At 33.9% G+C, this 21,342-nt stretch overlaps 2 protein-coding genes across 3 annotated transcripts; one reads left to right on the top strand and one right to left on the bottom strand.

Moving 5' to 3' along the window:
• Window positions 1-1,367: 1,367 nt before the first annotated feature.
• On the top strand, window positions 1,368-7,267 carry LOC107783782 (mannosyl-oligosaccharide 1,2-alpha-mannosidase MNS3). The gene is made up of 6 exons (XM_016604801.2): window positions 1,368-1,735; window positions 2,928-3,886; window positions 4,866-5,118; window positions 5,663-5,860; window positions 6,300-6,448; window positions 6,544-7,267. The coding sequence occupies exons 1-6, from the start codon at window positions 1,658-1,660 to the stop codon at window positions 6,794-6,796; spliced, it is 1,890 nt and encodes a 629-aa protein (XP_016460287.2). The 5' UTR covers window positions 1,368-1,657; the 3' UTR covers window positions 6,797-7,267.
• On the bottom strand, window positions 7,155-11,111 carry LOC107783781 (potassium channel KAT3). 2 transcript variants are annotated; one of them, XM_016604799.2, is made up of 11 exons: window positions 10,172-11,111; window positions 9,865-10,083; window positions 9,620-9,781; window positions 9,461-9,518; window positions 9,038-9,355; window positions 8,708-8,947; window positions 8,518-8,616; window positions 8,381-8,413; window positions 8,097-8,282; window positions 7,530-7,974; window positions 7,155-7,443 (listed from the first exon to the last, which is right to left on the bottom strand). In XM_016604799.2, exons 1-11 carry the CDS (start codon window positions 10,348-10,350, stop codon window positions 7,337-7,339), a joined length of 2,046 nt encoding a protein of 681 aa, XP_016460285.1. In that variant the 5' UTR covers window positions 10,351-11,111; the 3' UTR covers window positions 7,155-7,336. The 2 variants fall into 2 exon arrangements, with proteins under 2 accessions (XP_016460285.1, XP_016460286.1); XM_016604800.2 differs by having other exon boundaries at window positions 7,530-7,965.
• Window positions 11,112-21,342: the final 10,231 nt, after the last annotated feature.

The raw sequence follows: 21,342 nt of genomic DNA, 5'->3' as shown, positions 1-21,342 counted from the left end.
TTCATTTGCTAAAATTTCAGAATAAACATGCTTAAGTTATTTAGTTCATTTGCTAAAATTTCAGACTAAATATGCTTAAATTTTTTAGTTTATTTGCTAAAATTTCAGACTAAACATACTTAAGTTATTTAGTTCATTTGCTAAAATTTCAGACTAAACATGCTTAAGTTTTTGTGTTGCAGTATATAATTTTCTAATGAGTTTTTGCTAATGCATGTTTAAGTTATTTAGGTCATTTGCTAAAATTTGAGACTAAACATGCTTAAGTTTTTGTCTTGCAGTATGTAATTTTCTAATTAGTTTTTTCTAATGTATGCTGGAGTTATTTAGTTCATTTGTTAAAATTTCATACCAAAACATGTAAAAGTTTTGCCCTGCAGTCTACAACTTTGCCAATAGTCTTTTATTAAAGAAGGATAAAATCGTCTTTTTAAAATGCTTTTAATAAAAAAAAATGGGTACAGATGCAAACAGAAAAATAAAACGGGTATAAGTTAAAAAGGACGACCAAATAAGACGCTCCATGCAATTTTTACCATTTTTTACGTCCCAAAACCTACCCTATTTATTGACAGGATCTTTATAAAAATAGCCGATACTTTTCCTAGTTGGTATACGTAGATAATTCACTGATTTTATGCGACTATACATACTATTAAATTTGGATATGCATATACTATACATCATCTGCTATTTTTAATTTCAGCGGTTGAGTATACGGTTATTTAGGTTAATTCTTCTTTATTGGCCACGGTTTAAAGAGGGCCCCATTTGGGCGTGGACTGCTACTCTGTTAGTAGATTACCTCAATTTTCAACACTAGATATAGAAGAGGATGTATTAGTAGATTGCCTCAATTTTCAACACCACTCTTATTACTATTAATCGGATCCTGTTAGTTTTCGATTGAATCTGTTTACTTATACTATAAAACTAAACGCTTTTCATAGTTGGAGGCTGATTATTAGTGCTTCAAGTTGGAGAATATGAGATCTAAGGGCATGGTGAAATTATAAAAATTTTCTCTTTGAGTTTCGAACACTATATTATTTAAATAAAAAATAAATAATTTCATAAACCTTTTCCAAATCTCATTATAGATTAAAATATTACATTTACCTCTCATGCTTTGATTCCTTTTGTAACAAAATTTTAATGTGGTTATCATTAATGTATCAAAATTTATAATTTAACTAGTTTATGCTTTCTAATATAATTTGGTAGTAATATTTATACAAATAAGCGGATATATTTACTATTTACTTTTTTTACCCGATATTATGTTTACATATTATATATAAATTATAGGTATATCATATATTTGTTGGCTATTTTTATTTTAAACAGGTATTATAGTTAATTCTCTTATAATTTATTGTTTAATTGGTTTTGTAACTATTTTGGCCCTTTTCTCAAAGACCACCACTCACAAGTCTTTCACAACGAATCAAAAGCACGAGTCTTCCATCTTTGTCCACCTCCGAATTCCCGCAACACCGATTCTCATCTGGGCGAGTATAATAACATTCTCTATATACGCGCGCTTTAGTATAGTGGATAAATGTACACGCGTATGATTGTAGTTTGAGTCTGCTTTAAGGCAGAGCATAATTGAGAATCTGAAGTTGGTTGTAATTTATTTTTTCTTGATCTAGAGATGTCGAATTCATTGCCTTACTCGGTGAAAGATGTGCATTATGATAACGCCAAGTTCCGCCAACGATCCGTATCTCAGGTCAGCTCAATCAAACTTTGTACCTTTGAATCTTGTTTTCATTTTCGAAATTATCTTGATTTCTCTGTTAAATGGATTACAGGATCGATTTTTTAATAAAAGGATTGGTTTTTCTGAGTTTGTTAAGGTTTATTCATAGGATATAGTGGAAATGCCCTGATTAGTTTGAAGAGAGAGAAAAATTGTTTTTTTGGTCTTATATGAACTAAAATTTGCTTATTATGACTGGTGCAATTGTGGAATTGAATCCAAAATTGATGCGGAAAGTAACAGCCAATCCGGTAAAAAGAGAAAAAATTTATATACCTCTAATACTGCAAGTGGATATAAATAGAGGCAAGTCAAACATTTGTTCTTCTTGAACTTGATTTGATATATAACTAGCGTAAAAGATTATGTTTAAATATTAAATTTCCTAATTTATGAAGAAGGCTCAAATAGGCTTTGACATTGAGCTGATCATATCACTTGTACCACTTGAAGCATGTTTTTTCCCTTTTTTGTGCTTAGTTAATTATTAATACCATCTTTTTAGCTATCTTATTGAATCTCTAAGTGGAGCTTCAGATTGGTATATTTTTATGCTTTTTAACCGTGGTCAATCTCATTTTGAAAGTTTTCTTTTAGTTCATCTTCTTGTGGGTTTGGGGGATGGGGGTGGGGGGAAGGATTTAGCTTTTGGACCTTGGTATGCACTTCATTTCATGAAAGGGTGCTGCAACAGTGTTGTACTTGCACGAAACCGCCTTTCTGCTACATAACTTATTTATGTTGTGAATCTTAGTATGCGGACACATTGAAAAGCATTATTATATCTCAGCCTATAAAAACTACAGACGAAAAAAAGATAGTAACTTTGGTTGAAGGCTGGTGATTACTATATTTTAATTGCCATTTCAACTAGTATAAGATTTGGACTTCATTGCCATGTGATAAATGCACGATGTTATTGCTAACATATTTGAGTAGACTACGTAAAAGCAATTAATGCAGCTATAGATAAGATCTTTTTCGTCTTTTATTATCTCTGACCATTTTCCTTGCAATGTTGATTCACCTATAAGTTCTTCCTGGTAAATTTGAGATAACTCCCAAGATCATTTTCACTCCTTGAAAAGAGTCTTTATATTTCTGCAGCAGAATTATGTATTTTCTTGTACACTGAAATTTTATAGTTTCCTCATTTTTTCAGGTAATTTCTCAGGTTCTATTAACCAGTAATGGAAAACGTGATTATTTAAAATGTAGCACTGGGAAATTTCTTGTGTTACTGATGATTGGTGGTTTAGCATATCTAATACTGGCTCATAAAAGTGATGTCCATCCTGTATCTGATGGTGTAGCAAAAAATGATGGATCTAAGGAAGGAGAAAATATCATGACTCATGGAAGCGGCAAATTCAGGAGATTTTGGAGAAAACCACCTAGACTTCCACCTCGGTTATCTCCCGATGAAATAAGTAGTAGGAATAGATCTATTCAAGAGTCTACGAAAAGAGCTGAACCTGAATGGATAGCAAGACAACAGAAGGTTAAAGAGGCATTTATCCATGCCTGGTCTGGCTACAAATCCTATGCCATGGGTTTTGATGAACTTATGCCCTTGAGCCATAGAGGGGTTGACGGTTTAGGAGGTTTGGGAGCTACAGTTATCGATGCTTTAGACACGGCTATGATTATGGGAGCTGATGAGGTCGTATATGAAGCAGGCTCGTGGATTGAGAAACATCTTACTGAGAAGATTGAAGGGAAAGGCCAAGTTAATCTCTTTGAAACTACAATACGAGTTCTAGGGGGTCTTTTGAGTGCTTATCACTTAAGTGGTGGGAATCAAGGGGGAATTCCAGGACACAAGGGGCCTAAACCATCTATTTACCTGGAAAATGCTAGGAACTTGGCTGATCGTCTACTTACTGCTTTTACAACAAGTCCCTCCGATATTCCATACAGTGATGTTGTCCTGCGTGAAAAGTCTGCACATCCTGCCCCTGATGGTCTGAGTAGCACTGCTGAAGTTGCAACTCTACAGCTTGAATTCAATTATCTTAGTTATCTAACAGGTGATGCGAAGTATAGCATAGAAGCCATGAAGGTTCTACAACATATAAAGACTTTGCCAAAGGTGGAGGGACTGGTCCCTATATACATAAGGTAAGTAACTAAACTCCTATTTTCCTATTCCAGGACTTGTGTAGGCAGATGTTTGCCCAGCTAATATCTGAATAGTAATTATATCATGTGCTGCAATTATTCCAGTATCTTGAAATGTGTCTTCTTTACCTGTTATTATTGTTTTGGGAGCTATACATATCTCAACTTCCAACAATGTAGGGCATTCAACGCAATGGTAACAGAGCCATATGATAAAAGCCTTTTCTATGTTCTGTCTGTTTCTTATTTTCTTGTAAAGTATATATAGCTCTTCTGGCAAAATTAACTGTTAAAACCAAATTATGATGAAAACAGTTTGCAGTTCACTCTATGTCTCTAGAATCAATAAACTTCTTTTAATTATTCTTTTCCCCTCCTATTCAACATGCAGGAAAACCATAACAGTTTTTCTATATCCAGTTGTATCTATGTTGTTGGTTACTGTTTTATTTCCTGATTATACAATAAGATTTACTATTAAACTAAACTAATTAAACTAATTTGTTCCATTGGCAATTCCTTCTTCACTATCTATTATATTAGAAAGATGCAATCATGTTTTCCAGAAATCTCACCACAACCCTTCCAAAAAAAAAGAAGAAAAAAGAACATCTCTGCAATAGTTCAGTAGCTTTATTTGCATATCTACACTCATGATTCCCTAACATATAAAAGAGTAGCATTTAGTTGTGGTTAGGGTCTCTTAATGAGTCAATGTGCAAATATCTTGTTCACTTGCTTCAGACATGCTTCCACTACCACATCTTTTGTTCCTTGTTCTCAGCCACTTCCGTTGATATTTGTGCCATTTCTTTGCCACATAAATATCTCTCAGCCAAAAGCTGCAATTTAACCGTGCAGAGTACAAGTCTAAGAATGAGTGGAGTTTGGATTTTTTTCATTAGTGTTTACTGTTGGATTAGAAAATATAGAACTGTTATACCCATTGACTTTTCGTTTGTGCTTATGATGATGTCAGCCCTCAATCTGGAGACTTTAGTGGAGACAATATTAGACTTGGATCTCGTGGTGATAGCTACTATGAGTATCTTATTAAAGTGTGGCTTCAGCAGCGAGGAACTAACTGTTCATACTTGTACGATATGTATGTCGAAGCAATTAAAGGTGTCAGGCACCTTCTTGTACGCAAATCTGTTCCAAACGGCTTGCTCTTTGTGGGAGAATTGCCTTATGGGCGAGAAGGTGGTTTCAGTCCAAAGATGGATCACCTGGTATGCCATTTCTGTTATTATTCTTTTCTAGCTGTGATTCAGAAACCAAAGATGGAAAAGTCGAAATGGGACTGACAAGGAATCAGCTGCATGATGCCAAATTTATCTGCAGTAAAGAAAGAAAGAAAAAAAGATCATCCCAACCTACATTTCAATACTCTCCTTAATATACTTAGCCAATTCTATAATTTAAATTTTGTATGTTTATAGAAGGTTTTCAAATTTATCAATCATTTTTCTCACTCAAGAGTTTAACGTACTAAAATCGCTGGCCATAAGTTTCACTTTTCTCTTCTGCCTGTGTTGATTTATGATGGATTACAAGTGGCAGACATTGAGATACCTTTACCTACCGACCTAGCTATATATTTTAGTAATGTGTTTTTTATTAAAGTGTCTAGTCTTGATTTAGAGGAAAACATACTTTTCGTGCCTCTTTCTTTTTTATTCACAATGAAATTTACATTCCTAAATATATGAAAGTTTGATTTTAGATATTGATGTCTGTTCTTATAAGTTTGATATCATTTGACATCATCCTCAGGTGTGTTTCCTTCCCGGTACCCTGGCCCTTGGCGCTACAAAGGGGTTCACAAAGGAAAGGGCTATGAAAGAGAACTTGCTCACTTTTGAAGATATGGAAAACCTAAAGCTTGCTGAAGATCTGGCTAAGACATGCGTGGAAATATACTCAGTAACCTTTACTGGCCTTGCTCCAGAAATAGCTTATTTCAATATTGAGGTGAGTTAAACATTTTTTATTTCTTTCATCACTTTTGGCAACTGTTATGTAAAGTGCTGCTTTCAGTTTTCCCCTGTCGATCTTCAAATTATTTTTTGAGGAGGGGGAGTTTGTGAAAATTTGAAAAATCTTGTTTCATACTCTAAACTTCTTATGTATGTATAATGTCAATTATTCTAGATGCAACACATATTTAGTGGTTGTAAAAGATGTAAGAATAACTTAATGCTAGTCCAATCAATCAAACAAATCTGGCAAACAATCAGAGTGAGATTGTGCCTATTACAACTTGAATGATCTAATTTCATCAATAGAGAGACGTAAGATAAATTGACGATAGTGTTCATATATCAAACCCGTCTTGAGTATTCTCTATTTTGACATAATTGGAAAATTCTTGCATTCTAATGTTTTTTGTTATCTTGTTTTCTTCAAGCAGGGAAATTCTGAAGGTGGCCCTGGTGGTGGAAACAAAAGTTCGAAATATTTGAATGACATAATCATAAAGCCTGCCGATCGTCACAATCTTTTGCGTCCCGAAACCGTTGAATCATTGTTTGTACTCTATCGTATTACTGGCGATTCAAAGTATGTTCTTATTTTTCAGTTGATTTATGAACTTTGATATATATATATTCACTTTATGTTTTTTTACAGATAAGTTTTGTTGATTTGGTGGATAGGTATCGTGAATGGGGGTGGCAAATTTTTGAGGCATTTGAGAAGTACACAAAAGTCGATTCTGGAGGTTACACTTCTCTTGACGATGTCACTGTGCTTCCTCCACGAAGAAGAGACAAGATGGAGACATTTTTCTTGGGTGAAACACTCAAATACCTCTATTTGCTGTTTGGTAATAGCACCACAATCCCGTTGGATGAGTATGTATTCAACACAGAAGCTCATCCTATCCCAATAATTTCTAGAAGTCAGTGATACTACGTTTGCGAGAAGAATTTTTTCAATATTGGCGGATGCAGAGGACCCATGAGAACATTTTTCAGCAAGCGCAGATGGAATTCGAACTTATTTTAATCGGTTTATTAGGTTGCAAGTGACCTCATGGAAGCTTATTCATAAATGTTAATTTAGATGGAGCTCGCTGAAATTTTCATCTGAAGCTTGTCAATTGATACTTCTGGAACTTCTATCAAGAGCAAGACTTGAGGCAGGAAATTCTTGTTAAACATCTTGTTTGTGTAGAGCACACGAGATAGTTGCAATTTTAAAAGTTGTATGTTATTCATGAAAAGAACAGGGTATATAGTGTAATCCTTCTGTAGTGAGTCGAAGATATTCTTGAAACTGATGTATTAATTTGCAATTTTGATTTCTCCCTTTGGAGATACAAAGATTGATCATTTAGCCTAACATTTACAAAATGAGATCAATATACAATTGCTTGTATCCTCTGAGCATTCTCTAAATTTCTCATAATTTTCCTTTAGGATTATATTCAATGCTCAAGGATTCTTGTTAAAGGAAAAACAAATGGTCGCCATCTCTGATGACATCAATGTCATCTATTTCAGCATCCTCTGCATTTACAGCTTTCTTGAAATTGTAGCCTCCAAATCTTTGACCTGCAGTTGCACAAAATTGCAGTGTGATAAAAAAAATCGCATAACAATGTGGTTCTTTAATTTTCCTAAAATGAAAAGTAATTTACCTGCTACTCTGAATAGCTCTTCTAGTGAATCAGGTAGAATTATTAGCTTCCCAAACTGGCCTTGCAATGATTCGTTCTTTTTCATGTGAATGGTTACTCTCTTATTGGTGGATTTTGTCACTTTAGAACCACTTGAAATGGTACTACAAGAGTTAGAACAACAGGGGACCTCAGGCTTCAGTTGACAGCTCTTTGTTCCCTTCTCATCTGGTCCAATGAGCTCAACTTTCTGCTCATTTAGTTCCTTCTTATTTTCAAGATTTAATGACACATCATTCATGCTTTTGTTTATTTCTTGTACATCATCTCCCTCTTGCTTCTTAACTCTAGCTTCCAAATTGTTTATATCTATGCTAGTCAGTGCTGTATCATGATGTCTTTTGATTTCTGGCCCTCCATTTGTTTGGTGGTCCACATAACCAAAGCCTCCGAATCCCTGCAGATTCTGATGTTTTTTAAACAAAAAGATATGTTTTGTGAATGTCGTTTTTCCTAAGCAATAACAATAGTGGATTTACCAGGAAAAGTTGCGTGAGAAGGAAGTTGTTCATAATCTGGGAAACTTACCAGCAAAAGATTGTTCATAACTACCCGTTCATCTTCTGGATTTGCGCGAAGAATGTTCATCAATGCTGTCCTGCTTAGCCGTAGAATTTGAGAAATCTCAGTAGTTCGAACAGCAAATGGCTGTGGTCTCCCACATAAAACACCTATTTCTCCAAATAGTTCCCCTGCAACAGCCTTTCCTATTATCTGTTTCGAAACAAGATTGAGTCAAGATTAAGTTATATGCTAAACTTGTGACTTTCTTGTTGGAAAAATGGATATACTAGTTGTGTATTAATACATACTTGCTCTAGCCCTTCAATTTTTGCTATCAGTTCCTGCAGCAATGATTTATAAAATACTGATATAAGTACATGAAAAGCACAGATTTTCTAAGGTTTTAAGTAACTATATACATACTCAATCTATAAAACTAACTTACCACTGCTCCTGAAACTATTATATACAGGTCTGTTGGAGCCTCATTCTGCAAAATCACATCTTGCTTGGGAGGGAAGTATTCAGCTTCCATTTCAGGAACCTTAACGAGGGAAAATTTAAGTATCACACTGTTAAACTCCAATGCAGACATCCACAAAAAGAAAAAGAGAGAATGGAGGGGAGAAACTTACTAGTTGGAAAAGGAGGTTTGGTGAAACACCTTGGAACAAACGAACATTTTGAACTATAGGAAAAAAAAGGTGATGTGCAATGCTTGTTCGGATAGCTTTGGGCAGGCCATTGAGAGTCTCATCTTGTTTCAATGCTTCAGTTCTGAACTTGAGACATATGTGAGACAAAACCTGATCTTGTACCCTTGGAGGCAACTGATTCCTTTTCGCAAATTCTTGGGCTGCTTTCACTGTATCCCTCTGCAAAACAAAAATTCCCAAGTTTAATTTCTATTGGAGAAGTATGAACTTTAACATACGATTTGTGGGGAGAGAGGGAGAGAAGCGTACAAAGTTTCTGGTGCGGCTGGTCCAATGAACAACAAGATTAGTCATGTTTCCAATGATGTAAGAAGTCAATCCCAAGTTGAATAACATGTAAAAAATGTCAAACAACATTTCCCTTGAGTTCTCAGCATGCAAATCCCCATAACCAGTTGTTGTCATCGTTACAATAGACCAATATAGTGAAGTTATATATCTGTCCCCAACGCTTTGTTTCTTGAAATCAGGATTTACAGCACCAATCCATGTTTTTCTTGGATCAGGATATCTATCTGCAATCATATAGTTAAAGCATCCAGCACAGTGCACTGCAAACAATGTTACCTGAACTCAAAAAACAACCAAATACTAGTGGTCAACATGCTATACATATAAAAAAAATCATTTTTTTTTTGGATTCAAGAATAAATCAAGGCATTCAGGTCTTACTGATATGAGTTTTGTGCATCTTGTCCAGAAGTAGTTAAACCGGATATCCTTCTCAAGTCTGAAGGAAAGCAAACCGGCTTATATGTGAGAATTGGTTCCAGCATTAAAGCATTTCATAATTCATGTGTAGAAGAAACCAAATACAGGTGGTGTTTGGACCTTGCAAACAGGGCACTGACTCGTCTGAGACGCCAAAGTCTGAGCATGCTGAGCAACTTGAAGCCAACTCCACCGCTTTCTTTGTGATCCGTGAAAAGGAGGATCAAGGATTGAAATGGTACAGTGGAGCATACATCAAATATGAACCAACTTGACAAGTACCTGTTACGATTTACATGTTACAACTATATATCTATTTTCTTGAAGTTAGACATGTAAATACTGACTTAGAACTACAAGTTTACCTTATTGCAATTTTCTTAGGTTCATCAACAAGAAGATAGGACTCTCGATGAAGATACGCGACGAAGAAGGTAAGGAAAATGTCAATAGCAAAAAAGCAGTTGACAATGTGGTCAATGATGAATAAAGCATCATCTTCCTTGTATGACAAGAATGCAAACTCAAATGGAGAAATCCAGGCTGAGTATATGACCAAAACAACTAGAAACATCTCCCAACACCTGAAATAACTCTCCAAAAAACTCAATTACAATCATAAGCTTGACTAAACTTCTATGTAACAGGGGTGAGAGATAAATTAGTTATTACCTATAGCGGGGATTGAAAGGCGAAATGATGAATTTTCGAAGCTTTGTAGCATAGTTAATTCTAGCTCCAAGCGAAGGGAGAAGATCACTTGAGAAGAAACCATTACTGGTTTCTGTATTCATTTGGAACTCGTCCACACAAAACCGTTGCAAGCAGTTTTTAGCATAAGAAAAAGACATTATATTACTTCTTTTTGGTGAGGCCTGTGATGTGGGAGGTGGGGTTTTACACTTTCTTGGAAAGGCAAATGTATAATAGAGAGTCTGTTAAAAACAACAAGTCTTTTTGGTGGTAAACTCCCTAGTACAAGGAGCCTTTATATATATAGGTGAAGAAGCGGTTGGCACACACGGGTCAAGTCTTCTTTAATATGATTCTTTTAAAAAGCATTCAACTTTAAGAACGTGACTATGCTGCTTCTATGGTATCATTAAGGAAAGGAAAAGAAAAGAAAAATTAGGAAGAAGGTGAAAAGAAATATAGTAATATTTGTTGAGTTATTTTTTAACCAAGAAAATGTAATGGAAATACAGACAGATTTTGATTGATAAAACTGAGCAAATACGGCTGTTAAAGTGGCAGACATGAGTTAGCTTCATTATAATGCAGCAGCAGCAGAGAGAAGTTAATTTCTAAGATAATAAGGAGGGAGAGGAAGGAAGGAAAATGGGGTTGGCTTGTAATGGTAATAGTAATGGTGGTGGGAGCTCCACCATTTTTTAAGAATAAGCATTTCTTGAAAGGACAGATTTTGAGTGAAAACCAGTTGGGTGTTTTCATATCATTTTCTAGAATTGGACCAACAAATTTTAGTAGGATTCTGGGAGGGGACTATTTCGTGGAAAACACGTGGACCAATAAGATGAAACTTTAGTTTTAACAAAACTCTCTCTCTTTTTTTTTTTTCCGTTTCCCTTTCTCCTTCCTTTCTTTAAAACTTAAAGACACAATTTTTCTAACCTTGAGTTTGATAATGCTGCTACGAAAAAGAGAAGGAAAAAAAAGGATGCTAGTGTTGTTTTTTGCAGTACAATCAGAACCATACGTGCTGGAATAGATGCCCTCCATATATCCAGCCGTTCTCTCTGTTTCGTATCTCTTCATTATGTATTGGGCCTCTTAGTGATAAAGCAAAAGGGAATTCGAAGTTGAAAAAATGAGTATCTAAAGTTGAAATTGGAAGAGAAGAGTATTTTGAAGTTAAAATTGTGTTTAGATATGATTTATTTGAAAAAAAGAAGTGATAATTCTCTATTTTAAGTTGAAGATAAATTAATGGACAGAATTGTAAAATAAATGTTGACCGCAAAATGATATCTTATTATTTGCATATTGAAAGTATGTCCACACCAACATGTTGTTTGTTGATATTTGCCCGACCATTGTCTTCTCCATATATAGCTTCAAAGTGATAGATGTTTGGAGTTCATTAAATCCCTTTTCTACACTTATTGTCACAAATCTTTGAATTTGACCATATGTTACTTAGTAATTTTGTTTAGTTCTTCTTAGTAGAAGGCGAAATGATAGAGACAGGTGCAGAGGTGGTTCATACAAATAAATCACACGCACACATGCATGAAATTTCTTCGAAAATGAAGTTTTGTCTAGGTGGAAGATATTAAATGGAAAAGGTATCGTTTTTGTTTACTATTTGTTAAAGGGAAAGACCCAAGGCACAAGGAGAGAGGACCCCGTTTTGTTTTTTATTATAGTTTATTCAACATTGTTTTACCATATTTAGAATAGTAGATCTCACCCGTAGAATAGTGGGATTGCCACATGTAATTAATCTGCACTACCATTGAGCAAAACTGGACCCAAAGTCATTGGAGCGGATCTCATCCCGTTTTGGTAGGCCTTAAGAAGGAATTTTATCCAGAAAATCACACTATTTGTGGTAAGGATGAAAATCTTTTGCCGACTTTGCATTATAGCAAAAATCAAACTCCATTTAATTGGGACATGTCACATGTGTGTTGTATTTGGTGGATTGGAGAAAAAAGAGAAAAAGAGACAATAATTTTCTTTTTCTTTTCATTCTCTTTTCTGTTTCTATAACATAAATTAATAAGGACTCACATCAGTCACGAAACCAGGAAATTCAACAAGGGTGTTCAAATCTTTGTCAGTGGGCTATGTAAGGGTGTTCAAAGTCTATTTTTAATCAATAACAAGTAATATTTTACCTTCGCCGAAAAATTATACTCCGTATAAGGTATGTAAGGGGCATTAGTCGGAAAACAAGTAATTGATTATACTCCGTAATCAATAACAAGTAATATTTTCCGGCCACTATTCTCCGTAGCTTCGCCCCTGACTCACATATACAATGTTTGCATGCGTGTATTTGCCATAAAAAAGAGGCATTAGTCGGTTCTGGAAATTAACGGGATGGTACATTTTTTTTTTATGGTGATGATTTATCACAAAGAAGCCATTCATCTAGTAAGGAAATTTGGTGAAGCAGTATAAGGCAAGAAAGATCGACTTCTACATATTGTTTGTTGACCTAGAAAGTCCTAAAGGAAGTTCTATATATGGAGATGGTTGGAAGCTAAAGGTGTACTTGTAACATACACTAGGACACTTAATGACATGCATGGTGGGGCTAAGACCTGGTTAGGACATTCGGAGAAGACATTCCCCATTCGTGATGGGGTTGCACCAAGGATCACCCATAGCCTGTTTTTATTTGCCTTAGCGATGGATCAATTGACGTGACATATTCAAGGGGAGTTGCTATGGTGCATGTTATTTGCAGATGACATAGTAATGATTGACGAGACGTGAGGCGGGGTTAATATTAGGCTGAAGGTTTGGAGACAAACCCTGGAGTCTAAAGGTTTCTGGATGAGCAGGACTAAATACTTGGAGTGCAAGTTCAGTGACGTCACTCGTGAGGCTGGCGTGGAAGTGAGGCTTGATACATAAGTCATCCCCAAGAAAGGAAGTTTCAAGTATCTAGGGTTAGTAATCCAAGATAATGAGAAGATTGACGATAATGTCACACATCGTATTAGAGGGGTGGATGAAGTGGAGGCTCGTATCAGGTGTCTTGTGTAATAAGAATGTGCCACCAAGACTTAAAAGGAAAGTTCTTGAGAGTGGTGGTTAGACCGACTATATTGTATGCGGTAGAGTATTGGCCAGTCAAAAACTCTCATATCCAGAAGATGAAAGTAGCGAATATGAGGATATTGAGATGTTTGTGTAGGCACATTATGAGAGATAGGGTCAGAAATAAAAATATTTGTAGCAAGGTGGGGGTAGCTCCATGGTGGACAAATGCGGGAAGCAAGACTAGGATGGTTGAGGCATGTTAAGAGGAGATGCGCATATGCTCTATTGAGGAGGTATGAGAGGTTATCAATGGTGGGTCCAAAGAGAGATAAAGGTCGTAGGACGAAGAAGTACTGAGGATAGGGCTGTTTATCGGGCGGTTATTTACTCTTAACGGTTCGGTTTATCGATTATCGGCTTTTAAATATATTAATCCGCTAGTCACCCGATAAGATATCAAGCAAATTGGTATCGGTTTAGCTATTATCGGGCGGTTTACCGGCCTATTTGAATCTATATTACATAGGCCTATAGGTAGTTGGATACTGGATTTTTCCAAATACTTTACTTCTACTTTTATTACCAGTGAAACTTTATTACATGGCAACTGACCAAGGATTTGAACATCCCATTTACGCATTGAATCTGACTACAGATAATAGCATGTTCTCTGCTAAATGGAGTAAATGATAAATACATCTATGCAACACATCAGAGAAGCTAAAATTATAGCAGATATGTTTTCTAAAAGCCCGTTTGGATATAAGAAAAATTTTACTTTTTTTCAAAAAAAAAATTATTATTTTTCGAAATCAGTGTTTGACCATAAATTTTTAAATTTTCACTTGAAGATGGATTTTGGAATTTTTCGAAAAATTAAAAAATTTCAAAAAGCTTTTTTTCAAAATTTTCACTCAGATCACTCACAAAACTTCAAAAACAAACCAAAATTATATTCATGTCCAAACACAACTCTAGTTTTCAAATTTTCACTTGAAAAATAATTTTACTTTTTTTCGAAATTTTACAATTTTTATGTCCAAATGCCCACTAAATATGTTTATAATAATAACTGTACAATAGTCGCCTTCTTTAGTATTTGACTATTACATGTATTAATGGCCTTTAAATTAGGTACTAAGGAAAAGAGTTATATTTAATATCTTGTACCAATATTTAGTCTTTATATATAAAGCATATCCACTTTACCTTCTGCTGCTCTGGCTATGGCCGTAACTGACTGTTGGGTTCTGAGATTAGAGGAAACGAGGAAAAAATTAGAGAAGAGAATGGGAAGCGAGGCGTTGTGGTGTTGTGTTGACTGTTTCCTCAACCTTCAGAGAGTAGAGGGTCTAAGAGTGTGAGGCGACGCAAGAGGGAGAGGCGAGAGGGCTGGGTTTTGAGATCTCAGGAAAATTAAAAATTAGGAATTTAGATTTTAGGGTTTCTAATAGTGGATAAGTGGAGGGGATATTTAATATACATATGGATAAGAATATATAAATATAAAAATTCTTCGCGGGTTAACGGTTTATCCGATAAGAAAATTAAAAAATTTGCTCCCAAACCGATAAGCCGTTAATAATAAAATTTCAATCCGTTCCCTACACGTTAATCCGATACCAATAAGCCATTAAGACACTTTTGCGGTTCGGTTTTCGGTTTCGATTCGCTTTTGAACACCCCTAATTGAAGAGAGGTGATTAGGTATGACATGACATATTTTCAGCTTACTGATCGAGGACATGACTCTTAATAGGATGTGTGGAGGTCGAGAATTATGGTAGAAGGTTAGTAGGTAATTGAATATTTTTCCTACCCATGCATGTAGTTTTAGTATTATTCTCATATTTCTTATTTTTAGATTGTCTATTATTACCCGATGTTGCTTTTACTTCGGTTCTATTATTATTTGTTGTTGTCATTGCTTCTTTTTCCTTGACTTCCTCATTACTGTATTTTCTTTTCTAAATTGTTGTATTTACGCTTGTCTTGAGGCGAGGGTGTATTGGAAATAGCCTCTCTACCTGCACAAGGTAGGGGTAAGGTCTGTGTACACACTATCCTCTTTAGATCCACTTGTGGGATTACACTACGTATGATATTGTTGTTAATGTATGATGATTCATCATGAAATTTTTAAATAGATTTATATGATAGACTAAAACATAGTAGTAATTGTTATTGATGTAGTACATTATTTTATTATACGTTCTCGAATTATGAGGCCAAAGATCGTAGGTTATAGAATGCCTTGAGACTGTTACCTAACCATGAAGGTTCCTGGAATAACTTGTGCAAACCAACTTTAATTATATGAAGAAAATCTTGCGTTGTTTGCGATATATTTTGGGTGAATGGGCTATATTTCTCATTTGTTTTTATGTTCCACTTTTAGTTCTCTTTATTATTTAATAGTACAATAAACTTCTTCAATTAATTGCTTCTAATCTTTTATACTAAAAGTATTTCGTTTAGAAAAAAACTTTATCAATATACCACTATCAATTTTCGGATCGATTTAATTAATTTCTGTTAAGAGAAAAAATTAAATGGACGATCAATAGACCGTGACTTCATATAGTCACCGATTGATCAGACGCTTATAACTTAATCATATACCACTTATTAGTACTTTTTTGCTTTACTTTTTAGTCCGAAAGTAGTGATTTTTATTTCCGAATCTAATAAAAATGAGTGAATTGCAGGCATGCCGGAGGATGTGAGCTCAATGAAGAAATCTAACTCAAAAAGTAGAAGTTCCAACTCAAATAGTCAAAGAAGAGAAGTGCAAAGAGTTGTGCGGTCCGCAAAATTTATTATGCGGCCGCAAAGAAAAATGTGGCCGCAGACTAACTCTTGAAGCTTTAGAGGATCTTAGCAAAAGAGTGGTCCGCATTCCAAATTGTGCGGCCGCAGAAGCTGTTCGCACTGACAAACTTGGAAGATTAGAGAAGATGCAAAAGACCAAGTCTGAAGTCTCCTTGAAGCGCGGTCCGCAGCCAAATTGTGCGGCTGCAGAAGGTGAAGTATGGCCGCAGAAGTTATTGCACGGTCGCAGAATCGCTCGTACTACAAAAGCAACAACTGCAAGTACGGACTGCAGATGAATTGTGGCTGCAGAACTTGTCGAAGGGTATTTTTGTTAACGAATTTCAGAGCACTATAAATAAATGAGAAACACTTTTTTAGGGCAACTTTTGTACTGTAGCAGCCGGTAGCGATTAGGCTTTAACCATTTGGGGCAAGTTGTGACTACAGTTAGAGAAGACTCATAAATTTCACCTTTGAATTTTAGTTTTATGTCTTCAATTACTTCTTCTTTTCCATTTATTATATCTATGATTATGGGTAGATAGATTTTAACTAGGGTTGTGACCCAACCCTAGTGTGTAGAACTTATGGTTATCTAATAATAATGCTTGTTATTGATTGGATGTATGTTATTTAGCGTTGTTTATGATTTATTTTTAGAATTAATGGTTGCAAACATTGATTCATGTCTATTTGACTTAGTTCTTACTTGAGAGAAAGGAACCTAGTCTATGAAAACTTGGCTAGCAAGAAATTGAACTATTTGAAGTTTTGATTAGTTTGATTAAATGATTTGAACTAGAGATAGGGATAATCCCACTTGGACTCATATCAATTGGTTAGAATGATTCTCATTTGGTCTTGAGAAAGCTAATTTAGGTATAATCACTCTTTGATCGAGAGGTATTGAGTGGGTATTTGAGCATTAGGAGTCATAATACACCCCGATCTACCAAACAAATATTGATTTACTCTACCCATTAGGTTTACATCTAGGTGAAGGTTACATCCCTAGGCTTTTCCCTTATTTCATAAAAACATCAAAAATATTTCACTCACTATTTGCTTGCTTGTTAAGTTAGTTCAATCTCTTAGCAGTCAATTTAGATAATAATTTTCCACTATTGTTTGAAAGTTTAATCTAGTTATTTCAATTATTCTCTTAAGTATTTACCTTAGCACCAATCTAAATTTCATGTGAATTCGACCCGAACTTGTTTTGTTTTTTATAATTATAACGATCGTTTCATATTCTTTAATTGGGTGTGAATTGGACGTGATCAATGTTCTTAAGGACGAACGATCAAATTGCACATTGGAGCTAATGAGCTTTTTACTTTGGATTGAAATCAATATTATTAAAACATGATGGATATCCTCTACTTGTGGTCCAAAACTTACAGAAGAATAAATGAGTAAAGTCTTCTTCTTCCTCTTCTTCTTCTGTAAAACGAATTAAAAGATGTAAAGAATCACGTGAGAATATCCTCTACTTGTGGTCTAGTATATATAAAATCTTACCCACCAAAGAGACAAAAAACTTTACCCTCCCAGTTGCTTCATCCTCTCAAAAGGAACAAAGCAAAAGGAGCTATAGTATATTGCATAGAGAGCTTAAATGACGATAGAACTCTCTATAATAGTCATGTTTGTTTTGATATTTTTAAATTTTTATAGTGAATAATTGTTATACACATATAAAAGTATTTAACATTTAAATATTTTTTAATTGTTATAGATAAAACGTATCTAAAAATCCAATTTTTTTTTTAATACTATATATAAAAAATAAGAAAATTATTTAAATTTAAATTTTCAAAAAATATACATATCTTATTAGATAAATATTAAAAAAAATATGTTATTAATAAATTCATAACTAAAAGGTCTGGAATAGAGATAGTGATCTAACTAGTTTATATCCAGAAGAGAACTAGCTACAAATAGTATACGTATTGTTAACATCCACGGCTAGGAATACTGGTCCTTATCTTTTGTTCGTTTTTTATTGCTATTTTTGTATTATTCTATCCGTTTTAATTTTGTTAGTAGTGGCAAAGGGCAAAGAGGGGCTTTCTTTGATATATAACCGCCACGTGCATCACATGTGAATTAGTGGGGGGAGGACCTATAGGGTTTGGCTAAGTTTGGGTGTAATTAGGTGATATCCACACCACTCGTTTCCTCAGCTGCAAATCCATTCATGTTTAGTGCTCCCTCCATCTTAAGTTCACATGATACTTGATCCCTTTTAATTTTTTTGAATTTATTTTCTTTTTAGTACATATTAAAATAATTATTCTTTTTTATTTTTGAAAATAATTTATCTTATATAATAATTTATAACTATATAAAATATATATGTGCCTCATTTTACGACACAAGTTCAAAAGAATGATGATGTATACAAAAGTAAATTAACTTTAAATTTTTTATTGTATTCTTAATGACATACTTTTATAACTACAAAAATGACATGACATGTTTAAAATTACAAGTTCTAAAAATCTTTTTTTCTTTCTTAAATTGTATATCCAGTCGAATTGTGTACACAAATTGAAACAAAAGAATAATATAAGAAAAGAAAATGAAGGACAAGTATCATTTTTAGTCCGCGGTCGAAATTATTTATATCCTGTAGCCACGAAAAACATATAAAATTTGTATATTTTCTATATATATATATATATATATATATATATATATATATATATATATATATATATATAAACACAATTCTTATACGTCATTCTCTAAAAATGAAAAAGAATATACTTACCGGCAACTTGGCCTCACCCCTCCCTAGCTAGATTCTATATACGGGCAAAATCTTCATTGCACTTTTTACTTCAAATTTGGTAGGACCTACTCATGATCCCTGTGAGTCTCTTAATTGACCATCAAACTCCCTCCCTCCACCCGTCGCGGGGTCAAAAGAAAAAACAATTTATTATATTTCAAAAATATATTTTTTAAATAGAATTGTATTTAAGGTGAATGTCTATATTTTAAAGAGATTTTAGGGTTTGTTACTTTGTGGCTAAATCATTTTTCACTTTTTTCCTATAAATAGAGAAGTTATATTTCATTGTAATTTATCTCCAATCAATAAGAACTCTCTCTACTTTTCTATGCAGTAATCTTCTTCTTCTCTTATTATTTCATAACACGTTATCATCACGAGATTCTAACCAATTGAGTAGAGGCATCTCCTTTGGTCATCAGGCTTTGAGATACATGCATTGTGCTCAACGTGTATGTAATATTGAGCATAATGATTGTCAATTGTTCCATGAACTTCCTTGAGAAATAAATTCTGGATTGAAGATAAGTATTTTACCTTAATTTTTTCTTCTAAACTCTTGAAATTTATAATTTAATTTTAAATACAAGCAAAGACAACAAAGTTTGATTATAACTCTAATAGAGTTTGTAAGAAATTATAACCACTCGAAGTGGTAAAATTTTCTTGTCCTGCCATGATCAAATTCATGTATCATTGTGAGCACAAAAAGTGAAAACCCGTCCCATTGAATTTGTTTCATTCTCATTTCCTTAAGAGAATATGGTAGCAATATATAATAAATCTAAAAGAAGACGAAATTATTACCGTGGAGGTATCAATGGACTAGACGTGACAATAGACGAAATTATAATCGTCATCATTGTGGTAATGAGAACAATAAAAATTCTCAAAATAATCCTTCACTTTGTGAAAGTAATATTTGTCATCGATTTGACATGAGATTTTGTAAAGCACATATAGATGATTATGGTCCATTCATGATGTGAATATGATAACATATGAATTATGAATACATATTTATTCTTGGAAGAATATGAATGTGCTAGTGGTAGTGAATATGCCACACTCACCTCTAGAAGAAGGTTTAAGATATAAAATAGGAGAATGGCATTATTATGACACGAATGGTCATTGGTTCGTACCTATTATACGCCAAAATATTTTGGCAATGCGATTGTTAAATGACAACTGTAATGCAAGAAACAGATCTTGCATATAATTTGACCATGACCATAATGGTATAACTTTCTCTTTAAAAGATATTCACCAAATAGATGTTGATGAACATATGGTAGTACAAAATTAATTGAGAGCTCTGGAAGAGCCAATTATTACTATTTTTGAGGAATAAAATTGATTATTAATAAGGCATTGTGTTGTAATAAGTCTCAAAGAAACTTATTGAGTTTCTAAAGTATTCGTGAAAGCGGTTGGTTATATTGAGACTATAAATAATGAGAAGATTTAATATCATTATATTACTACACTGTAGCAGGGCAATATGTATATAAAAATTATCCGCTTTATTTTCTGATTTGTACTACATAAATAAAAATATAGTAAAATTATATTACACAGTAAACTGGATGCTTATTGATATAAAATACCCATGTCATAGTAAACTGAGAGTTTAATTAATAATTGCACATGTCACAATATAAATCTGAAGTTTACTGTAATTTATCAAGCATGGCCTATTGAGCAATCTTGATTTAAGGACAATGTGCAAAATAAATAAAAATTCACATGAGTAAGTGTTAAAGAAGATTTTCCATGAATTCTCATGTGTTTCTTGTTCTTGCGATTGTTATACCAACTAAAATTGAGATTGAATCCCTTGAATTCTGAAATTTATCAAAGGTGAATATGAGTCCATCCACCTGCCATATAGACCTTATAAAGATGTATCTATGATATGGATACATGTGTGTTTATTATCAACCCTCAACTTGAATGCCAAGTTTCTTGCTCGGTAATTTAATTTAGAGCATAATTTCTAGATTTTTAATTCAAGAAAGTTCATTTCATAAGATGGTTTACATCATAGTTGGTTTAGCAAAATGATTTATTGACTGCATCCACTTAATAGCTAAACTATTGCTTATGAGAACAAAGTTATCTATATCTGTTTGATATACGTTATACAGGAAAGTATATTACATTCTCCCCTCAAAACTGGTTCAGGATCATGATCCAAATAATTTTATCTTATTATTATTGATGTGCGGTGTATATTTTGATTAACATCATAACGCATAAAGATGGGTTCCCAAAGTTGAGGAAGCAAGTTAGTCTTTATAACATGAGGGGAAAAGATGATAAACATTTGAGAAAAAATTACGTGGAATGAATTATCATTTCAACATCTAGATCCTCGAATAAAATAATATGAACTTGAAGTCATAAAAAGATAATTCATCTGCAATATATTACAAAGCATGGAATTTGCTGACCCAAAGAAAGTAACTATATTCTCAATGCAAATGCT

The sequence above is a fragment of the Nicotiana tabacum genome, chromosome 17, assembly GCF_000715075.1.
Source record: "Nicotiana tabacum cultivar K326 chromosome 17, ASM71507v2, whole genome shotgun sequence".
In the NCBI taxonomy this organism is placed as follows: domain Eukaryota; kingdom Viridiplantae; phylum Streptophyta; class Magnoliopsida; order Solanales; family Solanaceae; genus Nicotiana; species Nicotiana tabacum.
The sequence above is the reverse complement of the archived record's forward strand: the minus strand, read 5'-3'. Positions and strand labels throughout refer to the sequence as shown.

What these genes read in the sequence shown, in the direction of transcription:
- LOC107783781 (XM_016604799.2), bottom strand. Translation starts at nt 10,350, where the DNA reads ATGTCTTTTTCTTATGCTAAAAACTGCTTGCAACGGTTTTGTGTGGAC. An exon ending in CCTAAGAAAATTGCAATAAG is followed by an intron (nt 9,782 to 9,864) that starts GTAAACTTGTAG and finishes AAATCGTAACAG; the next exon opens with GTACTTGTCAAGTTGGTTCA. An exon ending in AGAGCTATTCAGAGTAGCAG is followed by an intron (nt 7,444 to 7,529) that starts GTAAATTACTTT and finishes GTGCAACTGCAG; the next exon opens with GTCAAAGATTTGGAGGCTAC.
- LOC107783782 (XM_016604801.2), top strand. Translation starts at nt 1,658, where the DNA reads ATGTCGAATTCATTGCCTTACTCGGTGAAAGATGTGCATTATGATAAC. An exon ending in GCCAACGATCCGTATCTCAG is followed by an intron (nt 1,736 to 2,927) that starts GTCAGCTCAATC and finishes TCATTTTTTCAG; the next exon opens with GTAATTTCTCAGGTTCTATT. An exon ending in CGTATTACTGGCGATTCAAA is followed by an intron (nt 6,449 to 6,543) that starts GTATGTTCTTAT and finishes TTTGGTGGATAG; the next exon opens with GTATCGTGAATGGGGGTGGC.